The sequence below is a fragment of the Myxocyprinus asiaticus genome, chromosome 27 (genome assembly GCF_019703515.2).
Source record: "Myxocyprinus asiaticus isolate MX2 ecotype Aquarium Trade chromosome 27, UBuf_Myxa_2, whole genome shotgun sequence".
Classification (NCBI taxonomy): Eukaryota; Metazoa; Chordata; class Actinopteri; order Cypriniformes; family Catostomidae; genus Myxocyprinus; species Myxocyprinus asiaticus.
The window spans coordinates 7360558-7378885 of record NC_059370.1 but is presented as its reverse complement, the minus strand read 5'-3'; the positions used below and the strand labels follow the sequence as shown (position 1 = coordinate 7378885).

At 35.7% G+C, this 18328-nt stretch overlaps 1 protein-coding gene across 2 annotated transcripts; it reads right to left on the bottom strand.

The window, feature by feature from the left end:
• Positions 1 to 264: 264 nt before the first annotated feature.
• On the bottom strand, positions 265 to 8566 carry LOC127418043 (probable RNA-binding protein EIF1AD). Of its 2 annotated transcripts, none has more exons than XM_051658375.1 (5): positions 8429 to 8566; positions 7985 to 8102; positions 4196 to 4304; positions 1554 to 1662; positions 265 to 803 (listed from the first exon to the last, which is right to left on the bottom strand). In XM_051658375.1, exons 1-5 carry the CDS (start codon positions 8485 to 8487, stop codon positions 575 to 577), a joined length of 624 nt encoding a protein of 207 aa, XP_051514335.1. In that variant the 5' UTR covers positions 8488 to 8566; the 3' UTR covers positions 265 to 574. The 2 variants fall into 2 exon arrangements, with proteins under 2 accessions (XP_051514335.1, XP_051514336.1); XM_051658376.1 differs by having other exon boundaries at positions 8433 to 8555.
• Positions 8567 to 18328: the final 9762 nt, after the last annotated feature.

Here is an 18328-nt window from a genome sequence, read left to right as displayed (position 1 = left end):
ATTGTATGGACCTACAGAGCTGAAATATTCTTCTAAAAATCTTCATTTGTGTTCAACAGAAAAAAAGTAATATACATCTGGGATTGCGAGGGTGAGTAAATGATCAGAGAATTTTCATTTTTGGGTGAACTATCCCTTTAATACCTTTAACTTGATGGTTACACCACTTGACATTTTAAGTTATAAAAAAAAAAAAAACCCCTTGTCAATTGTCCATGACCCTTATATCGATCATTTTACTGTGAATCTACTACTATTGTCAGATGTCATTCTGATATATACATTTTATTTGATTGACAAATGTAGGGGAAAAAAATGAGCTTACAAAAGTATTAAAGTTTATAACAATAGCTTATTTACAATTATGATACACAATCAGTTTCTTTTTAACAAAAAGAAAATGATTTTGTGATTGGAAACACAAATTAAATGTAAAAAAAAACAACCTAATTCCAGCCCTGAGTCTCACGCATCACTGTGGTATTATTCAGGTTTTAAAGCGCAGTGAAGGTTGCAATATCGTTGAAATCTAATCTTGGTCATGCTATTGTATACATATCCAGTATTTTTGCAATTACAGGTCATTTTTTGTTCTTTCTTCATCTTCCTCCTCTTTATTTTCCTCATCACTCTCTTCCTCACTCTCGCTGTAGAGAACCGTGGCACGATTGTTGTTCACAAAGAGATCGCTGTCATCATCCTCGGAGTCGCTGTCACCCTCCTCCGTTTTGCTTTCGCTTTTCTCATTTGTTAATCCCTCGTTCCTCTCGCTGGATGTGCGACCTTCCTGGAATCCTTCTGGCCTGTGTGAAGTGTGACAATACCATTTACTAAACACATTTTAGCTTTTACTTGTTCAACAGATATTGAAAAAGTTAACAGGAATCCTCATTGCCGGGACTAAAAGCAATACTGGAGCAAATATAATATACAGTCATAAAAAGCACTGACTATTGACTATGAGCAATGACCATTTTCACTCATGTTTATACCACTGAATCAGATATTTGATTAAAGGTGAAGTGTCATTTCTGCACCACAAGTGACACCAAACTGAATTGCAAAAATGCCAATGTTACTATGTTGGGCAGGTCAGGATGTTCAAGCAACAGCAATATTTGTAAAGCACCACAACAGATCAATTTGACCTTTTTTACACTGCCCAGTAGGTGGCAATATGCATGAAGAATGTGAATTGCCAAAAACAAAAGAATGTGAAAGTGGAGATTAACAGTAAAAAAGAGCTGAAATACTGATCTGTTTCTCACCTACACCTATCATATTGCTTCTGAAGACATGGATTAAACACCTGGAATCTTATGGATTACTTTAATGCTGCCTTTATGTCCTTTCTGAGCTTCAAAGTTCTGGCAACCATTCACTTGCATTGTATGGACCAACAGAGCTGACATATTATTCTAAAAATCTTCATTTGTGTTCAGCAGAAGAAAGTCATGCACATCTGGGATGGCATGAGGGTGAGTAAATGATTTTCATTTTTGGGTGAACCATCACTTTAATTAAATGGTTTAAAAGATACACAATGGCCTTACCAGACACCAAGTTTCCTCAGGTACTGTATGTGGTCCCGATAAAGAATAGAGCTGATTTCTCCTTTCACCTTTCCACCTTCTTTGATGGGATCAACGATGACAAAGTCTCCTAAAAGAGAGAGGCATCGCATAATTTTTTTTATAGGGCCCTATGATTTCCGCGTTGCGGAAAACACGGACGGAATCACAGAATCCAGTCATAAAAACAGAATTAACTATTAGAATGCAGAATGTCATGGAAATGGACAAATTTGGGATACAATGAATGTATACATGTAATACAAATAATCAAATTAAATTGTGATATGTCCTAGTGTGACCATTAAACCACAAAAAGGCTGAGATTTAATTAAACAAATACCCTTTATGGTCTTATACACAGATCAGCCACATTAAAACCACCTGCCTAATATAGTGTAGATCCCCCTCGTGCTGCCAAAACAGCGCCAACCTGCATCTCAGAATAGCATTCTGAGATGATATTCTTCTCATCACAATTGTACAGAGCGGTTATCTGAGTTACTGTAGACTTTGTCAGTTCGAACCAGTCTGGCCATTCTCTGTTGACCTCTCTCATCAACAAGGCGTTTCCCTCCACAGAACTGCTGCTCACTGGATGTTTTTTGTTTTTGGCACCATTCTAAGTAAATTATAGAGCCTCATGTGTGAAAATCCCAGGAGATCAGCAGTTACAGAAATACTCAAACCAGCCCCTCTGGCACCAACAATCATGCCACAGTCCAAATCACTGAGATCAACAATCATGCCACGGTCCAAATCACTGAGATCACATTTTTTCCCTATTCTGATGGTTGATGTGAACATTAACTGAAGCTCCTGACCCGTATCTGCATGATTTTATGCACTGCAGCCACGTGATTGGCTGATTAGATAATTGCATGAATGATTGTTGGTGCCAGATGGGCTGGTTTGAGAATTTCTGTAACTGCTGATCTCCTGGGATTTTCACACAACAGTCTCTAGAATTTACTCCGAACGGTGCCAAAAACAAAAAACATCCAGTGAGCGGCAGTTCTGCGGATGGAAACGCCTTGAGAGGTCACGTCATCAGAGTTTTCTAGTTTGAGAAATAGACATCTGACAGCTTCATTGAATTCTACCCGCTCAACACCAGTTTCATGTACAACAGTAAAGAGAAGAGTGTTATGGATCTAAACCACATTGAGCTTTTGTGGGATCAGCTAGACTGTAAGGTGCATGAGAAGTGCCCGACAAGACAGTCACATCTATGGCAAGTGCTACAGGAAGTGTGGGGTGAAATGTCACCTGAGTATCTGGACAAACTGACAGCTAGAATGTCAAGGATCTGCAAAGCTGTCATTGCTGCAGGTGGAGGATTTTTTGATGAGAACTCTTTGAAGTTAAGAAGTTCTGAATTTTTTTACAAATTGTAATGGTAATTTTTCACGTTATTAATGTCTTGACTATACATTGTGATCAGTTGAATGCCACTTTGGTGAATAAAAGTACCAATTTCTTTCCATAAGAGCAAAATCTGTACATTATTCCAAACTTTTGGCCCCCATTGTATATCCCCGGAAAAAACGTTAGTGGACCAGTGATTCTCTTACCTTTTTGCCATTTATGAGTTTGCATCTCCTAATTTTCTGTGGCATTGCAAGAATTAATTTGCAAGAACAAATCTACAAATTAGAAAAGAAGCAAATTTGTTGTTTTTTCATTACCCAATTAGCGCTCTTGCCACCTGTGACCTCATTACACAGCATACCTACATGACATGATAGTGGTGTGCCATGGTATTTTTTATTCATAAAAAGTGTGCCATGGCAGAAAAAGGTTGGGAAACACTGCTCTACTGTGCAGCACTGTATTTGAAAAAATAAATACATTAAAAAACAAACTCAAATGTTGTGTTTTGTATTGTGCTGTGAGGATCAGTGTAGAAGCTCTTCATTTAATAAAAATAATTCATTGATATGTTGATATGTAATTGTTCTGTTTTCAGTCTATTAAAATTCTATAAATTCATTTGATTAGACAGTTTTTTAATGATAAAATGTAATGAAACTTTAAAACCCAGAATTCAGAGAAAATAAAACTGAAAACACCGAATTTGGTAAAAAATAAAACAGATTTCATAGGGCCCTTCTTTTAATATCAGAAGAGAGCTGTTCAGCCATGACAATTTGTAGGCAAATCCAGAAGGCTAATCAGCCATGGGTTCCCTCTGGAACTTCTATAGTTTTTTTATAATATTTTATTTTTGTGTGAAAAATAAGGTTTGTGGTAAACATAAAAAAGATACATGGACATTTGTTCAACAACATAAATTAAACAGTCATACCTCAAGCGAGAATTTTGAAGTTGCTGTTTTTTTTATGTTTGTTGCCAATGAGTTGCTAAATAAGGACTACAAATTCCACAAGCATTTAAGTGTACATGCCAGACGAAATGGAAAACCATCATAGTCCATATCTAGCAACTTGTTAGCAACATGCTGTTTTAAAAAACACGACAGCTACAAAATCCACTATTGAGATATGACGGTGTGCAATTTACAGAGCAAAACGTGAAGGTCTCTTTTCACCACAGATCTTATTTTACTCATAAATTCAAAACTGCCATTATAAAAACCCACAGAAAATTCCATACAAACTTACCACGTTTGATCCAGATGTTCTTGCGGAACTTTGTAGGCATGCTGATCAGAAATCTCTCGCCACTGCCGGTCACAGCTTCATGGAGGTTATTGCCGTTACTTCCTAAGACCTGTGTGATACACATGAGATGTACTTAGAGATGTACATTTGCCTTGTCAATTTCTCTCACATCCCAAAATCACAATGCACCCTCATTTTTTCCAATAAAACAATTGTGAACACACAGAATTAAAAAGCATATGCATACAAACATTAAAATTGAAGAGTGTAACTGTGTGTGTTAAAATACTTTTTCCTTTGATTATTGATTATAAATTGATTATTTACTAAATAATCAATTTCTATCAAGAATTCAGGAAATCTAGGTAACTTTTTAGGTAATTTTTGTTTATGAATATGAAACAAATGGATTGTGGTTTCTATAGATTTTTTCTTATAGATAGAATTTCTTTTCATAATAAGAAAAATGTCCTTAAGATTAAAATTATTGCTCAACTTTAAACTGGAAAAACAGTTTTTTTTTGGGATTTTCTCCCCAATTTGGAATGCCCAATTCCCAATGCACTCTAAGTCGTCGTGGTGGCGTAGTGACTCTCCTCAATCCAGGTAGCGGAGGACGAATCTCAGTTGCCTCCGCGTCTGAGACAGTCAATCTGCGCATCTTATCACGTGGCTTGTTGAGCGCGTTACCGTGGAGACGTAGCGCATGTGGATGCTTCTCGCTATTCTCCGTGGCATCCACGCACAACTTGCCACACGACCCACCAAGAGCGAACCACATTATAGCGACCACAAGGAGGTTAACCCAATGTGACTCTACCCACTCTAGCAACCGGGTCAATTGGTTGCATAGGAAGCCTGACTGGAGTCACTCAGCACACCCTGGATTTGAACTTGTGACCCCAGGTGTGGTTGTCAGCATCTTTACTTGCTGAGCTACCCAGGCCCCCACAATGCATACTTAATTCACACCAGAAAACAAAAGTCATTTCACACAAAAAGAACAGGTGCTCAAGGCTTTCACTCGTCTTCACAAAAGGTGCATGATGTATCACTCACATCACAGTACTTGGAGAGTAGCGCATTACAAGGGTAAATTCTGTGCAATTAAAGGATTTAATTTTTAAAGGATTTACTCAGAGATTCCTTCCAAAGAAAGTTAGGGTAACTGTTTATGGCGTATCTCATAATTTAAAAGGATTTCATCAGATGGATAACACCCAACAGAATGCCTTTATAAAAGTGTTGAACTCTTTAAATGGATGTTGATAAACAGTCTAACTCTTCATAAGATAAAAGATCCCCTTTACTAGCAAATAAGTCTGCAATAAATATTATCTGTTTACTAGAGGTTGACTGATAGTGGATTTTATGATAACTAAGGTGGTGGAAAAGGCTGATAACAATTAATCGGCCGATAGTTTTTAAAATTGATTTATAGAATGATTACAAATGTCTTAGTTTTTCCTTACTATGAAGGGCACAGACATTGTGGCTCCAAAATGAGTTTATTGTGCAACCAAAATCCCAATAATAACCAGAAAAAAATAACATTTTAAAAATTGACAACTATTAACAAGCCGAAATTCAACGGGACTCTTATTTAGAAATGACAGAGACTGTGCTCCGTTACAATGCTCTACTTTTAAGTATTTACCAAATGAAACTTTTTATACCCTATATATATTCACCATATGAAGAGTTTTGAATTATATACACACATTGGTGGCCAAAAGTTTGGAATAATGTACAGATTTTGCTGTTTCGGAAGGAAATTGGTAGTTTAATTCACCTGATTGATCAGGACATTACTGATGTAAAAAACAGCACCATCACTATTTGAAAAAAGTCATTTTTGATCAAATCTAGAAAGGCCCCATTTCCAGCAGCCATCACTCCAACACCTTATCCTTGAGTAATCATGCTAAATTGCTAAATTGATCATTTGGTTCTAGAAAATCACTTGCCATTATATCAAACACAGTTGAAAGCTATTTGGTTCATTAAATGAAGCTTAACATTGTCTTTGTGTTTGTTTTTGAGTTGCCACAGTATGCAATAGACTGGCATGTGTTCAGGTCAATATTAGGTCAAAAGTGGCAAAAAAGAAACAGCTTTCTCTAGAAACTCATCAGTCAATCATTGTTTTGAGGAATGAAGGCTATACAATGCTTGAAATTGCCAAAAAACTGAAGATTTCATTCAAAAGTGTACACTACAGTCCTCAAAGACAAAGGACAACTGACTCTAACAAGGACAGAAAGAGTTGTGGAAGGCCAGATGTACAACTAAACAAGAGGATAAGTACATCAGAGTCTCTAGTTTGAGAAATAGATGCCTCACTTGTCCTCAGCTGACAGCTTCATTGAATTCTACCCGCTCAACACCAGTTTCATGTACAACAGTAAAGAGAAGACTCAGGGGTGCAGGCCTTATGGGAAGAGTTGCAATGAAAAAGCCACTTTTGAAACAGAACAACAAAAAGAAAAGGATAGAGTGGGCAAAGAAACACAGATATTGGACAACAGATAATTGGAAAAGAGTGTTATGGATCATTATTCCAAACTTTTGGCTGCAAGTGTATATACTGTATATATATTTCACTAGATAAGGTTTATTGATGGGGAATTAAAAAAAATAAATAAATAAATAAAAAAAATTAAAAAAAAACCTATCGGCAACAATCTGCATAGATTTGTCCGATAACCGATTGTTCCAAAAAGCAACTATTGGCACTGATTATTCTGTAAAACCTACATATCGATCTACCTCTAATCTTTACTAATCAATTTATGCAAAAAAACAAAAACAAAAAATGATTTGTTTTTAATCATGACATCACTTATTCCAAAGTATAGTTTTATGGGGGGAGAAGTTGTGATTCTAAGTTAACTTCCATGCTAACAATACTTGCTGGTGAAACTGAGCTAATTTAATAAGTAATTTACTCATTCAATAGTTACACTTCATTAAAAAGTAAAGGCCACCAATTTTCTAAAAATACATAATTGGGGATAAAATTCCGTAAGGATTAACTTTGAACATGTTTTTAATATTGTCAATATTTTATATTTAGAACCCCCCCAATATTTTATATTTTGAAATAAAAAATTTCTTTAAGTTTTTTCTTTACATAATCCATCTGCCTTGGACAAAAAGACTCTACCAAATATTGACTATCTCTTTGAAGCCAGTTGTTAAATATACTTCTAGTTTTAAGCAGTCCAGATGAGAAATTCAAATGTTGCTGATAATCAAATTCTACGTTATATGAATTCCCAAATATTTCACACTGTCGACGAGTCTCTGTGGTTTCGTATAGACAATATTTTCATTTAGATAAATTAAGTTTAAGCCCAGAAATGCTAGAAAAAGTTGTAATTGTATTTAAAGCTGGTATGACTCGGTCTCTTTTTTTTTTTTTTTTTTAAACAAATTGTAATCTCTCTGTTAAAGATGCGCAGATTCAATATTATAGAAATAGTTCTCTAAACAGCATTTTCTCGACATAAATAACTTTATTTCCTAATCCAAAAGCATAGAAGATTTGACAAAAATTTGCTGTGCTACGTGTCAAAGGCTTTATAAAAGTCAAGAAAAACAAAATATTGCATCGGAATTGATGTCATCCATATAGGTCCAAAAGCCAAATATTTCAGCTGATGTGACATAAAACCTGTTTGTTTCATTTCTAACTTGATGTGGAGTCCCTTTTAATCTCTTGGATCACACTGTTGCAATCCACTTCAAATTAAAAGTCAGAAGTGTGATGACAGGTGACCGATGTACCCTCATGATGAGCTGCTCTTCAGTGGGTGTGACGCAATCCTCCAGAACTTCTTTCACTACGTGCTTGCGTTTGGTTGCCTTCGACATGGTGGATATAAATCTCTCACAATACTGTCGCCTGAAAATGGGAATTATTCGAGTTACGATAAGTATATAGTGTGGAATATCAAGAATGAACAAAGTGAGACTTTCCTAAATAACATCATCACATGCAACTACGTGTTTATCACCTCAGAGTAACAATTACATAGCGTGTACCAATTACGTGCATCAATAAACATACAACATTCTGACTGAATGAATGTACAACACTCCAGTCATTATATGAAAGCATGCTGTATAAACACGTGGCCTTTCTGCTGAGTCAGTTTGAATACATGAAACATTTTAACGTCTAAGATTATATACTACTTGCATCGTAAAGATAATATTTTGTAAACTCACCTACCTAGAAACTCTTTATAAAACTCTGAATTTACTCTGAGATGTATTACTAACGGCATCGAGGTGAATCGCAAGCGTTTACTCGAGGCTTCTTCTGTGAAGTATGAAGCCAAACGCTAGTGTGACTGAGATAATAACGGAAGTTGGTAATTTCAAAATAAAAGCTCATGTTCGACAACCTTAAACATTTTTTGAAGGCGGTTTAATAATAATAATAATAATAATACACATAACTTTGCTAAGGTAACCATAGTTTCCAACAAAATAGTATACTTACTAAAGTTATTGTTACAGCATTAAACCCCACAATGAATTAATATGTTTACCACGGTACATTTTTGTGGGGAAGAAAAAGGTGTTTTTCCAACAGCCCGTAGAAGACTTGTAAACTACTTATTCACATTCTCTTGCTTATTCAAGACAGACACTTCCAATAGATCCATAAATGACTTGTTGGATTTGTAGCTACCCCTTTCCCGTGAAAAGTTAGCAAAATAACGCATAATACTGGCGAGGAGACCAGATGCTGTTATTTTTGAATGGATGTCAATGGAGGAGATGGTTCAGTACGTTGAATAAACTGCTTTTGTGGAGAAATTTGATGAAGTAACCACCTATCCTCTAATCTTTAACATGTTCTACACTAAGCACTCCTTTTGGAGTGAACTATGTGTGAAGTGTACTACGATAAAATTGGCTATTTTATAAGAAAGGTCAAATACAATTTTGCGACAGGTAGTTGTCGTTTTCCGGCTCTCTCCATTCATTAGTACTGTATGGCAGTGTTTCCCAACCTTTTTCTGCCACGGCACACTTTTTACAAATAAAAAATACCACGGCACACCACTATCAAGTCACGCAGGTATGCTGTGTAATGAGGTCACACATATATATATATATATATATATATATATATATATATATATATATATATATATATACAGTTGCAATCAAAATTACTCAACCCCCCTGACCAGCAATACATTCTGGTGATGTGAATTAAAACACATCAACTAAAACCTCAGTAAACAGTCAAAGTACATTTTTAATACACATTTGAGTGATTTTGAGAACAAGGAGTTCAGTTTACCCAAATTTTTAAATAAAAAATAACTAATTCTCTCCACAAATGTCATGTCAAACATATTCAACCCCCAAAGTCAATCATTTGTGGAGCATCCTTTATCCTTAATAACAGCAAATAAATGTTTCAGGTAAGTGTTCTCAGGCTTCAGACACCTCTCTATTAGAATTTTTACACATTTCTCATGAGCAAAAGCTTCCAGTTCATTGACATTCTTTGGTTTCTGTGCTGCCACTGCTTCCTTGAAATCCCAACAAAGGTTTGCAATGGGATTTTAATGATGGACTGAAAGGACCATTTAAGGACATTTCAAGACCTATCCCTGAACCAGATTTTGGACAACTTGGATGTGTGCTTGGTTTTATTGTCTTGCTGGAAAGTCCAGTGATCACCGTGCTTCAATTTACACACTGAAGGCATCACATTTTTTATGCCAAAATGACCTGATACCTGAAAGAACCCATATTGTCAGTCACATAGTCAGGATAGCCGTTTCCTGCAGCCGCAAAACACCCCCATAACAGGACTGACCCACCTCCATGCTTGACTGTGGGGATGGTGTCATTCTTGTCATCACCTTGTCATCTTACTCCAGACGTACTGCTGACCCATGGGTCTAAAACTCATTTTCAGTTTAATGCCATACTTCTATAAAACCTTCTTCCAGGACTCCACAGGTTTTTCCTAATTACTTCTTGAATATTCAGTGAACTGGAGTCAACATTTCCCTTGGTGAAGTTTTGCTTTCTTTCACACCCCAAGAAGGTTGCTGTTGTACCATATTTAAAAAAATGTATGAATGGTGCTGCCAACTTTGTCTATTGGAAATTGAAGTGCCTTGGAAATGTACTTTTAGCCATGACCTTTCTTGTGTAATGAAATAATCTCCTCTATTAGCTTTTGAGACAGCTTATTTTTAATTGCATTTTTTTGCATAGAAATACATTTTTGCTTACAACGCTAAACTTAAATTTTAAAACTTAAATAAGTGCCATTGCAGACTGATGACTTGATTTTGTTTTAAAACAATTACTTGTGTAGCCTTACATATTTAAGAAACAGCTACATGCAATAGGGGTTTAATAATGATGACATGGCTGTATTTGAAAAAAAAATAATCCTGCTATTTACAAACATTAGGTTATATATTCACACTATGACTTTGAATGTGTCACTCAACTGATATAGATGTAAAATAAAAAAATTCTGGGTCATCAGAAAAGCTTACCTTTGTAAATCCTTACTGTCTTGGGGGGTTGAATGATTTCGATTGCAACTGTGTGTGTATATATATATATATATATATATATATATATATATATATATATATATATATAATTTTTTTTGTTTGTTTGTTTTTGTTTTTTAAGAATTAGCTAAAAGCACTAATTCCAGCAATTTTAATAATTCAAGTAAAGCAAGTTAACTGCACAACTGTGCAAATTTAGCTTAGGTATTTTGGTGTGGCTTGCTTCTGTGTCACAAATTTGTTCAATTTATTTAATTTATTAGTTCAGTGACCACTTCTGGAGATTACTAGGTGGTGACAAAAGAGAGTCCTATGTGGTATGAGCGAGTCATTGAATCATTTTGAGTCGTTCACGACCGAAACCTGCTAAGAGGCTTTAGTGTTTAAGCATTAAAAGAACAAAGCAAATCTATAGTTTTCCTTCAGTTAGAGCATTATTTTTTATTCAAAAAGACAACAGTAATAGTCTAATAATAGTGAGTTTCAATAACGTTCTTCTCCTTCATTAAAACTTGCATGATTACAAATCTACTGACTTCAGTAGAATGTTTTAAGAATTATCAATACAAAGCAGATCTACAGTAATTTTCCTACAGATTTAAACTGCTAAGCATGACTTTTATCAGAAAATAGGACAATAATAGCCAAATAATAATAATTTTGAGTTTCAATAATGTTTTTTCGTCATTGTAAAGCGCATTTTACATGAGTTGAGTCGAGGCGTCAACGCTCCGTTCAGTGCCAGGGTCAAGCGCCACATTGCCCTCCACATGACAAGAGTTGCAGAAAGCATCACGGAGGGGCGATTTTACCACTGATATATATTTATATATATATATATATATATATATATATATAGAACTGGGTTGCTCATGACGTCATATCAGTGAAGCCACTGCACCGCCATATTGCAATGCCCTAACATTCCAATGTCTGTATTGACTTAATAGGAAATCATCTCATTTCAGCGAATAAACATTAGTCATTCAATCACCGATTTTATATCTGAAATCTGCATGTGCATCCCTACAACATAAACATCCTAAACATGTAATTATTTATTTATTTAAAGTCGGGGATTTTTCCTGTTTCTTGAAAGCCCGAATGAGTTATGTATATCTATATCAAACAGTATCCACCTCTAACAAACTTCATCAGCGTACAGATCAGCTGAAAGTTCACTGAAACTGAGGAACGATACAACCAGACATTTTCAGACTTATTTATTGTGAGCAAAGTGTTTGTTCAGAGATACTTGTTTTATGTTTTCATCAAAAAGTACCTTTTTCTCACGGTCACTTGAATAAGAGTGCATTTTGCTTGCAATGTATTTTGTTCACTGAAGAAACTACCAACAGTTTACCTCAGAATGACATTACTGTGTGTGATTTTATTGAGCAGGTGGATGAATTCAATAAAATTCAGGATTAATATTCACTCAGTATTTATTATTAATATTATTATTTATCATTATTACTGTTTTTATAATTAATATTATGATAATTAACAGCAACAACAACCCTAATTCAGCAAATATGAATCAGAAATTCATAGATGTGATTTTTACATATGTAGGTTTTGCATGTGCAGAAATAAATGACACCTGTACACATTTAATCGCAGGTTTACTGTAATTCCAAAATAATTTCTGACTTCTACATTATTAATTAGCCAAAATACAGAAGTAGCAGGCATTTAGAAAAAAGTTTAGGACAAAATCTATTGATATTTCTCACTTCGTGCTGATAGTTTTGCATGAATACATCACTTCCGGTCGGGTGGTCGCATACGGTCTAGTCGCAGGAGTTGAAATATTTTAAAGCAGCCGAGGCTCAAATCAGATCCGAAAATGTCACACCCAGAGATGGTCAGAAACTCACACTGCCCCTGTGTGACTCTCCATTGGAAGTGAATGACTTCCGGTCTATCGTCTGTCGATGCAGTGAAAAGGCGGCTTTAAACTGGGTTGTTTTCTTCTGTCAGTCATTGACACTCTATGAGAGGTTAGTCATTCTAAAATGGCCGCTCGAACACTTCCAGTGGCTTCACCTCCTCCTGGCAGTTTACTGTTGTGTCAGCGATCCAGTTCTATTTATATATCAGTGGATTTCACGAGTTTGCTACACAAGAAAGCGGGAGATGTGCACAATAAACATTGAAAACATGTATTTGGAAGAGAGAGAGAAAAAAAACTGTCAGTTGCTTTGATAGCAGAAAGTAATAAAAGGACTCGTTTATGTTTAGGTCTTAGAGTTTTCTTGGTGAATTTAAATTAGTTCAATAACTGGGGTCTCTGATATTCGTAAACAATAAGGCAGTGTTGGGCAAGCTACTCAAAAAATTTAGCAAGCTAAGCTACCAACTACTCAACAGAAAAATTAGTTAAGCTAAACTAAAAGCTACACTTCAGAAAAGTAGCAAGTTACACTACAATCTACACGGCAAAAGTAGCTTGCAACATTTAAGCTACTTCATTTTTTTTCAACTGCAGATGCACAGAACATACCGTCATAGTCAAAGCATCTAAAATACTTATTCACATGATGTTTATCAAAGCCATGGAGCAGTGTATTACAGTTTAGTGCAATACAGTATACAAGTATACAATAGGTGCAATACGTACACTACCGTTCAAAAGTTTAGGGTCACTTACTTATTCTTTATTTTTTTTTTTTCACATTTTAGAATAATAGTAAAGTATGGAAGCTCTGAACTGCAAGGTGGAAAGAAAAAATAACTGTCTCAGTTCCTTCCTGAGCCTAAGTCTTACATTTTTTTTCTCTCTTCCTAAAATGTGTTTCTCTCTCTTCCAAAAAATTTTTTTCTCTCTTCCAAAAAAGTTTTTTTTCTCTCTTGAAAAAATTTTTTTTTCTCGAAAAAAAGCGGGCTAACCAAAGTGCAGTACAGAAATAAAAATAAAAAGTATTTTCAGTCACGAGGATTTAATTTATAAATGATCTTTTCGTTTAGAAATTAGATTACTTACAACAATATTAACATTACCAGATGTACCCCTAACACTTCAAAAGGACAGACATAATAATAATTTCCCCATGTTTCCCGTTTTCCTCAATACTTTCCTTTGCTTCCACCATGTGACCAAACAGCATAGATGGTTTAGAAAGACCAACAATTTCAAACAAAAAAATAACTCCAGTTGTTACACGACAACGAATGCCATATCAAACATATGTAATTTTGTCTTGATTAAGGTTTGCAAACCCTTAAATAAATAATAAATGTATTATTCAGCTATATAGCAACAGAGAAAGCATTAAAAGCATAAGATTACATGTTTACTGATAGTGGCACCTGGTTCTGAACAGAGAAAAAAATAATAATTTGAAGAGAGAAAAAAAAAATTTTGAAGAGAGAAAAACAAATTTTGAAGAGAGAAAAAAAATATTTTTTGAAGAGAGAAAAAAAACATTTTGAAGAGAGAAAAAAACATTTTTTGGAAGAGAGAAAAAATTTTAAGACTTAGGCTCAGGAAGGAACTGAGACACAATTTTTTTAATTTTTTTTTTCACCTTGCGGTTCAGAGCTTCCGTAGTTAAGTCATCACAACTATGGAATAATAGAAATGGAACTATGGGAATTATGTTGTGACTAAAAAAAATAAAAAATAAATCAAAACTGTGTTATATTTTAGCATCTTCAAAGTAGTCACATTTTGCAGAAATGTACTCTTTATATTTTCTTAACCAGTTTCTTGAGGTATCACCCTGGGATGCTTTTTAAACAGTATTGAAGGAGTTCCCATCTAAGTTGGGCACTTATTGGCTGCTTTATTATTCAGTCCAAGTCATCCATTTCAAAAACTTTTTTTTTTTTTTTTTAAATAAAATGTTAGTTTTATAATGAAATAAATTAATATGTTGGCACAATTATATTTTTGTCTACAAAACTAATTTCAAACATTTAAGCATACGCCTTCAGATCAAAAATTTTTTAAGATCATGAGAAACATTTCAGGCAAGTGACCCCAAACTTTTGAACGGTAGGGTATGTGCATGTAAAACAAACATGTAAATTCATATTTAGACATGCTACCTATACAAACCCATGTGTTCAACATGTAAAATCACTATTTTTACATTTTAGTTTTCATATTTATACTACTACCTCTACAAACCCTTACCCATTTAAACATAATTTCATTTGCACATTTTTGTATAAAAAACTCTGCATATATACAGTATACTATTCATCTTATCCTGACCAGCTGCCCACTGAAGCTAAACAGGGTTGAGCCTGGTCAGTACCGGGATGGGAGACCTTTTGGGGAAAACTAAGACTGCTGCTGGAAGAGGTGTTAAGGAGGCCAGGTCTGTGTGGGTCTTAATGCTCCAGTATAGTGACGGGGACACTATACTGTAAAAAGGCACCGTCCTTCAGATGAGACGTTAAACCGAGGTCCTGACTCTCTGTGGTCATTAAAAATCCATGGCACTTCTTGAAAAGAGTAGGGTGTAACCCCGGTGTCCTGGCCAAATTCCCCCTGTTGGCCCTTCTCAATCATGGCCTCCTAATAATCCCCATCCATAAATTGGCTCTAAAACTCTACTCTCTCCTCACCACCAACAGCTGGTGTGTGTGGTGAGCATTCTGGCACACTATGGCTGCCATCACATCATCCAGGTGGATGCTGCACACTGGTGGTGGTTGAGGAGAGTCCCCTCTTTCCTATGTAAAGCGCTTTGACTGTAGTGTCAGGCATTATGTAAATGTAACCTTCATTCATTCATTCATTCATTCATTCATCCTGTAATTCTGTGTCTAGCTGTTGTATTTCTGTATGTACTGGAAGCTTTTGATAAGAGGCCAAATTTGTTGTGTGTGTGAGCACATCTGGGCAATAACGATGGTATTTCTGAATTTCTGATGGTATCAGATGGTAATACCATGGTAATTTGATATACAACTATTTATGCACCACTCTGTATTTGCATGGTGCTTCAAAGTACTTAAAAGTATACCATGTAACTACCATGTTAATTTGATATGTGATTACCATATTCATATACTATTGTATTTACATGGTGCTTCAAGGTAATGGTACATGTCCAAAAACATGGTAATGCCATGGTACATTTTTAAGTGTTTTCATGTAGGCTAATAATTTTGATACTCTTTTGGTTGAAAAATTTCTTGACCTGCAGGAGTCGTTCACAAGCTGCACAAATATTGAACTTTATAAAGATCTTCTTCATCAACCAGCAACCAGCGTTATCTTTATTTTCCGTGTTATAAAATACTCTGTGAGCGTATTGGCAAGTGAGAGTGCGCACAAATGATTCAGAAGCGCGAGCGCAAGCTTTCTGAGTCATTCAGATTGAATCACGAACCGATTCAGACCGCTTTCCTATCACATGTGACCAAATCATTTTAAAGAACCGACTCAGATGAGAGATTCATTTGTGATTGGACATATTTAGTTCTGATTCAAAACTGCCGATAGTAAACACCAGGTACAAGGCATGATGTAGCGGTGTAACTTTGGTCAGCGCTACGCCACTACCTTGTCAAAAATATAGCTTTGCCACTACCTTGTCAAAAATATAGCTTCGCTACTGAATAGCTACTTGATTTAAAAACTAGCAATGCTACCTTCTCACTACACAAAAATGTAGTTAAGCTAATAGCTTCGCTATTTGTAGCTCTTCACTGTGATAAGGTAATATTTAATTCTAAGAAATTATGAGAGTCAATATCTCTTTTTAAATATTTCTTGTTGCTTTGTGTTCTCAAAGACATTATTTGTGAAGCAAAAACATGTGTGGAAAAAACTTTGGTGTAAAGTGGCGTCACTTCATAGACTTCAATGTATTCTGCAGCGCTAACTCGAGTCATGTGAAAGCCCCTTAATGTGTAAAAACGTCACTCACTTTAACACATTTATCGTAGCTAAGACAAAAGATGCCGAAGTGAACAAAGAACATGCCCCTCTCATTCAGACGGTCGGTGCATGTACCAGGTCATTCAGCTTGTTTACAAATGAGAGTTCAAGCTCCATTCCTGTCAGACACAGATTCACTGTGCACGCACTGCTGTAGCCAGTCGAGCGATCTGCCTTGGTAGCCAAGCACGCGATTGACTACATCAAGCGGGAGTCCAACCCCCAATTATTATTATTTTTTTATGCATTTATTTATTTTGTGGAATTTGATAATTTTCCACCGCACACCTGACAATCTTTCACGGCACAGTGGTTGGGAAACACTGCTGTATGGTGTCGCAAAGAGGGTTTTACTGTTGTAACACTCCGAACACATTTCGGATGGTCCGTGAGAGCCTTTATCCACCTTATTTTTCAGCGAAACTAGGGCGCCGCCATTATCAACCTTGAATGTGGACCACTTCTGGTATCAGCCATTTCCAGCTGTTTTAGCGATACAAAAATACTACATTATGCTGCTTTATATTACATGCTGGCAATTGCATGTCGTCATATTAATATCATTAATTATCATTGGTTTTGAGAGCATATAGTTTTACTGTTTATCGCATTTTGCAATCATTTAATCACACACTGTTGCACAGGCAGAATGAATGAAATCAGGTGCTGACACGGACAGTCATCCGCACCATCTGACACGCCTCCACAAACTTTACACAACCAGCAGAGAGAAGAAAGATGCTGGAAAAATGCTGCTTCAACTTTCTTTGCACCAAAACAGCATCTTGTTTCATCTTGGCAAAATAAGCGTGTTTTACTCTCCGTTCTTGTCAGAGAGCATTCTCTCTTTCTTAGCGGTGTATAGTAAACAGACACGCAGATCTCGCATTCAGCATGGCTTATGAAACATCGCCTTTGGAAATAAATAAAGGCATCATCTGAGGTTATGCAGGTACATATGAACATGGAGACAAGGAGTAAAGAAAGAAGTAGATTTTATTACCGTCTCTTCAATACAACAACACACAGCAACAAGTGAATGATCTACTTACTCTTTTACTATAAATGCTTACATTAGAAAATTGTCCGACATAAGCCATCATTCTGCTGTAAATCCTGTGGTTGTGTGATAGTTTATAAACTTATATCACTAAATTCTGGTATTATTAGCCTTCTATTTATTTACATTGCGGTCAAAAACAGCGGAACTTTTACACATTACTTCCGCGTTGCAAAATAAGGTGGATATGATTGGCTTAGAAGACTCAAGTGATCCAGGTTGACCGTTACGCTCGCCCCTACGACAAAGCTGTGGTGGTGGACATATACAGGTGCATCTCAATAAATTAGAATGTCGTGGAAAAGTTCATTTATTTCAGTAATTCAACTCAAATTGTGAAACTCATGTATTAAATAAATACAATGCACACAGACTGAAGTAGTTTAAGTCTTTGGTTCTTTTAATTGTGATGATTTTGGCTCACATTTAACAAAAACCCACCAATTCACTATCTCAAAAAATTAGAATATGGTGACATGCCAATCAGCTAATCAACTCAAAACACCTGCAAAGATTTCCTGAGCCTTCAAAATGGTCTCTCAGTTTGGTTCACTAGGCTACAGTCTTCATGGGGAAGACTGCTGATCTGACAGTTGTCCAGAAGACAA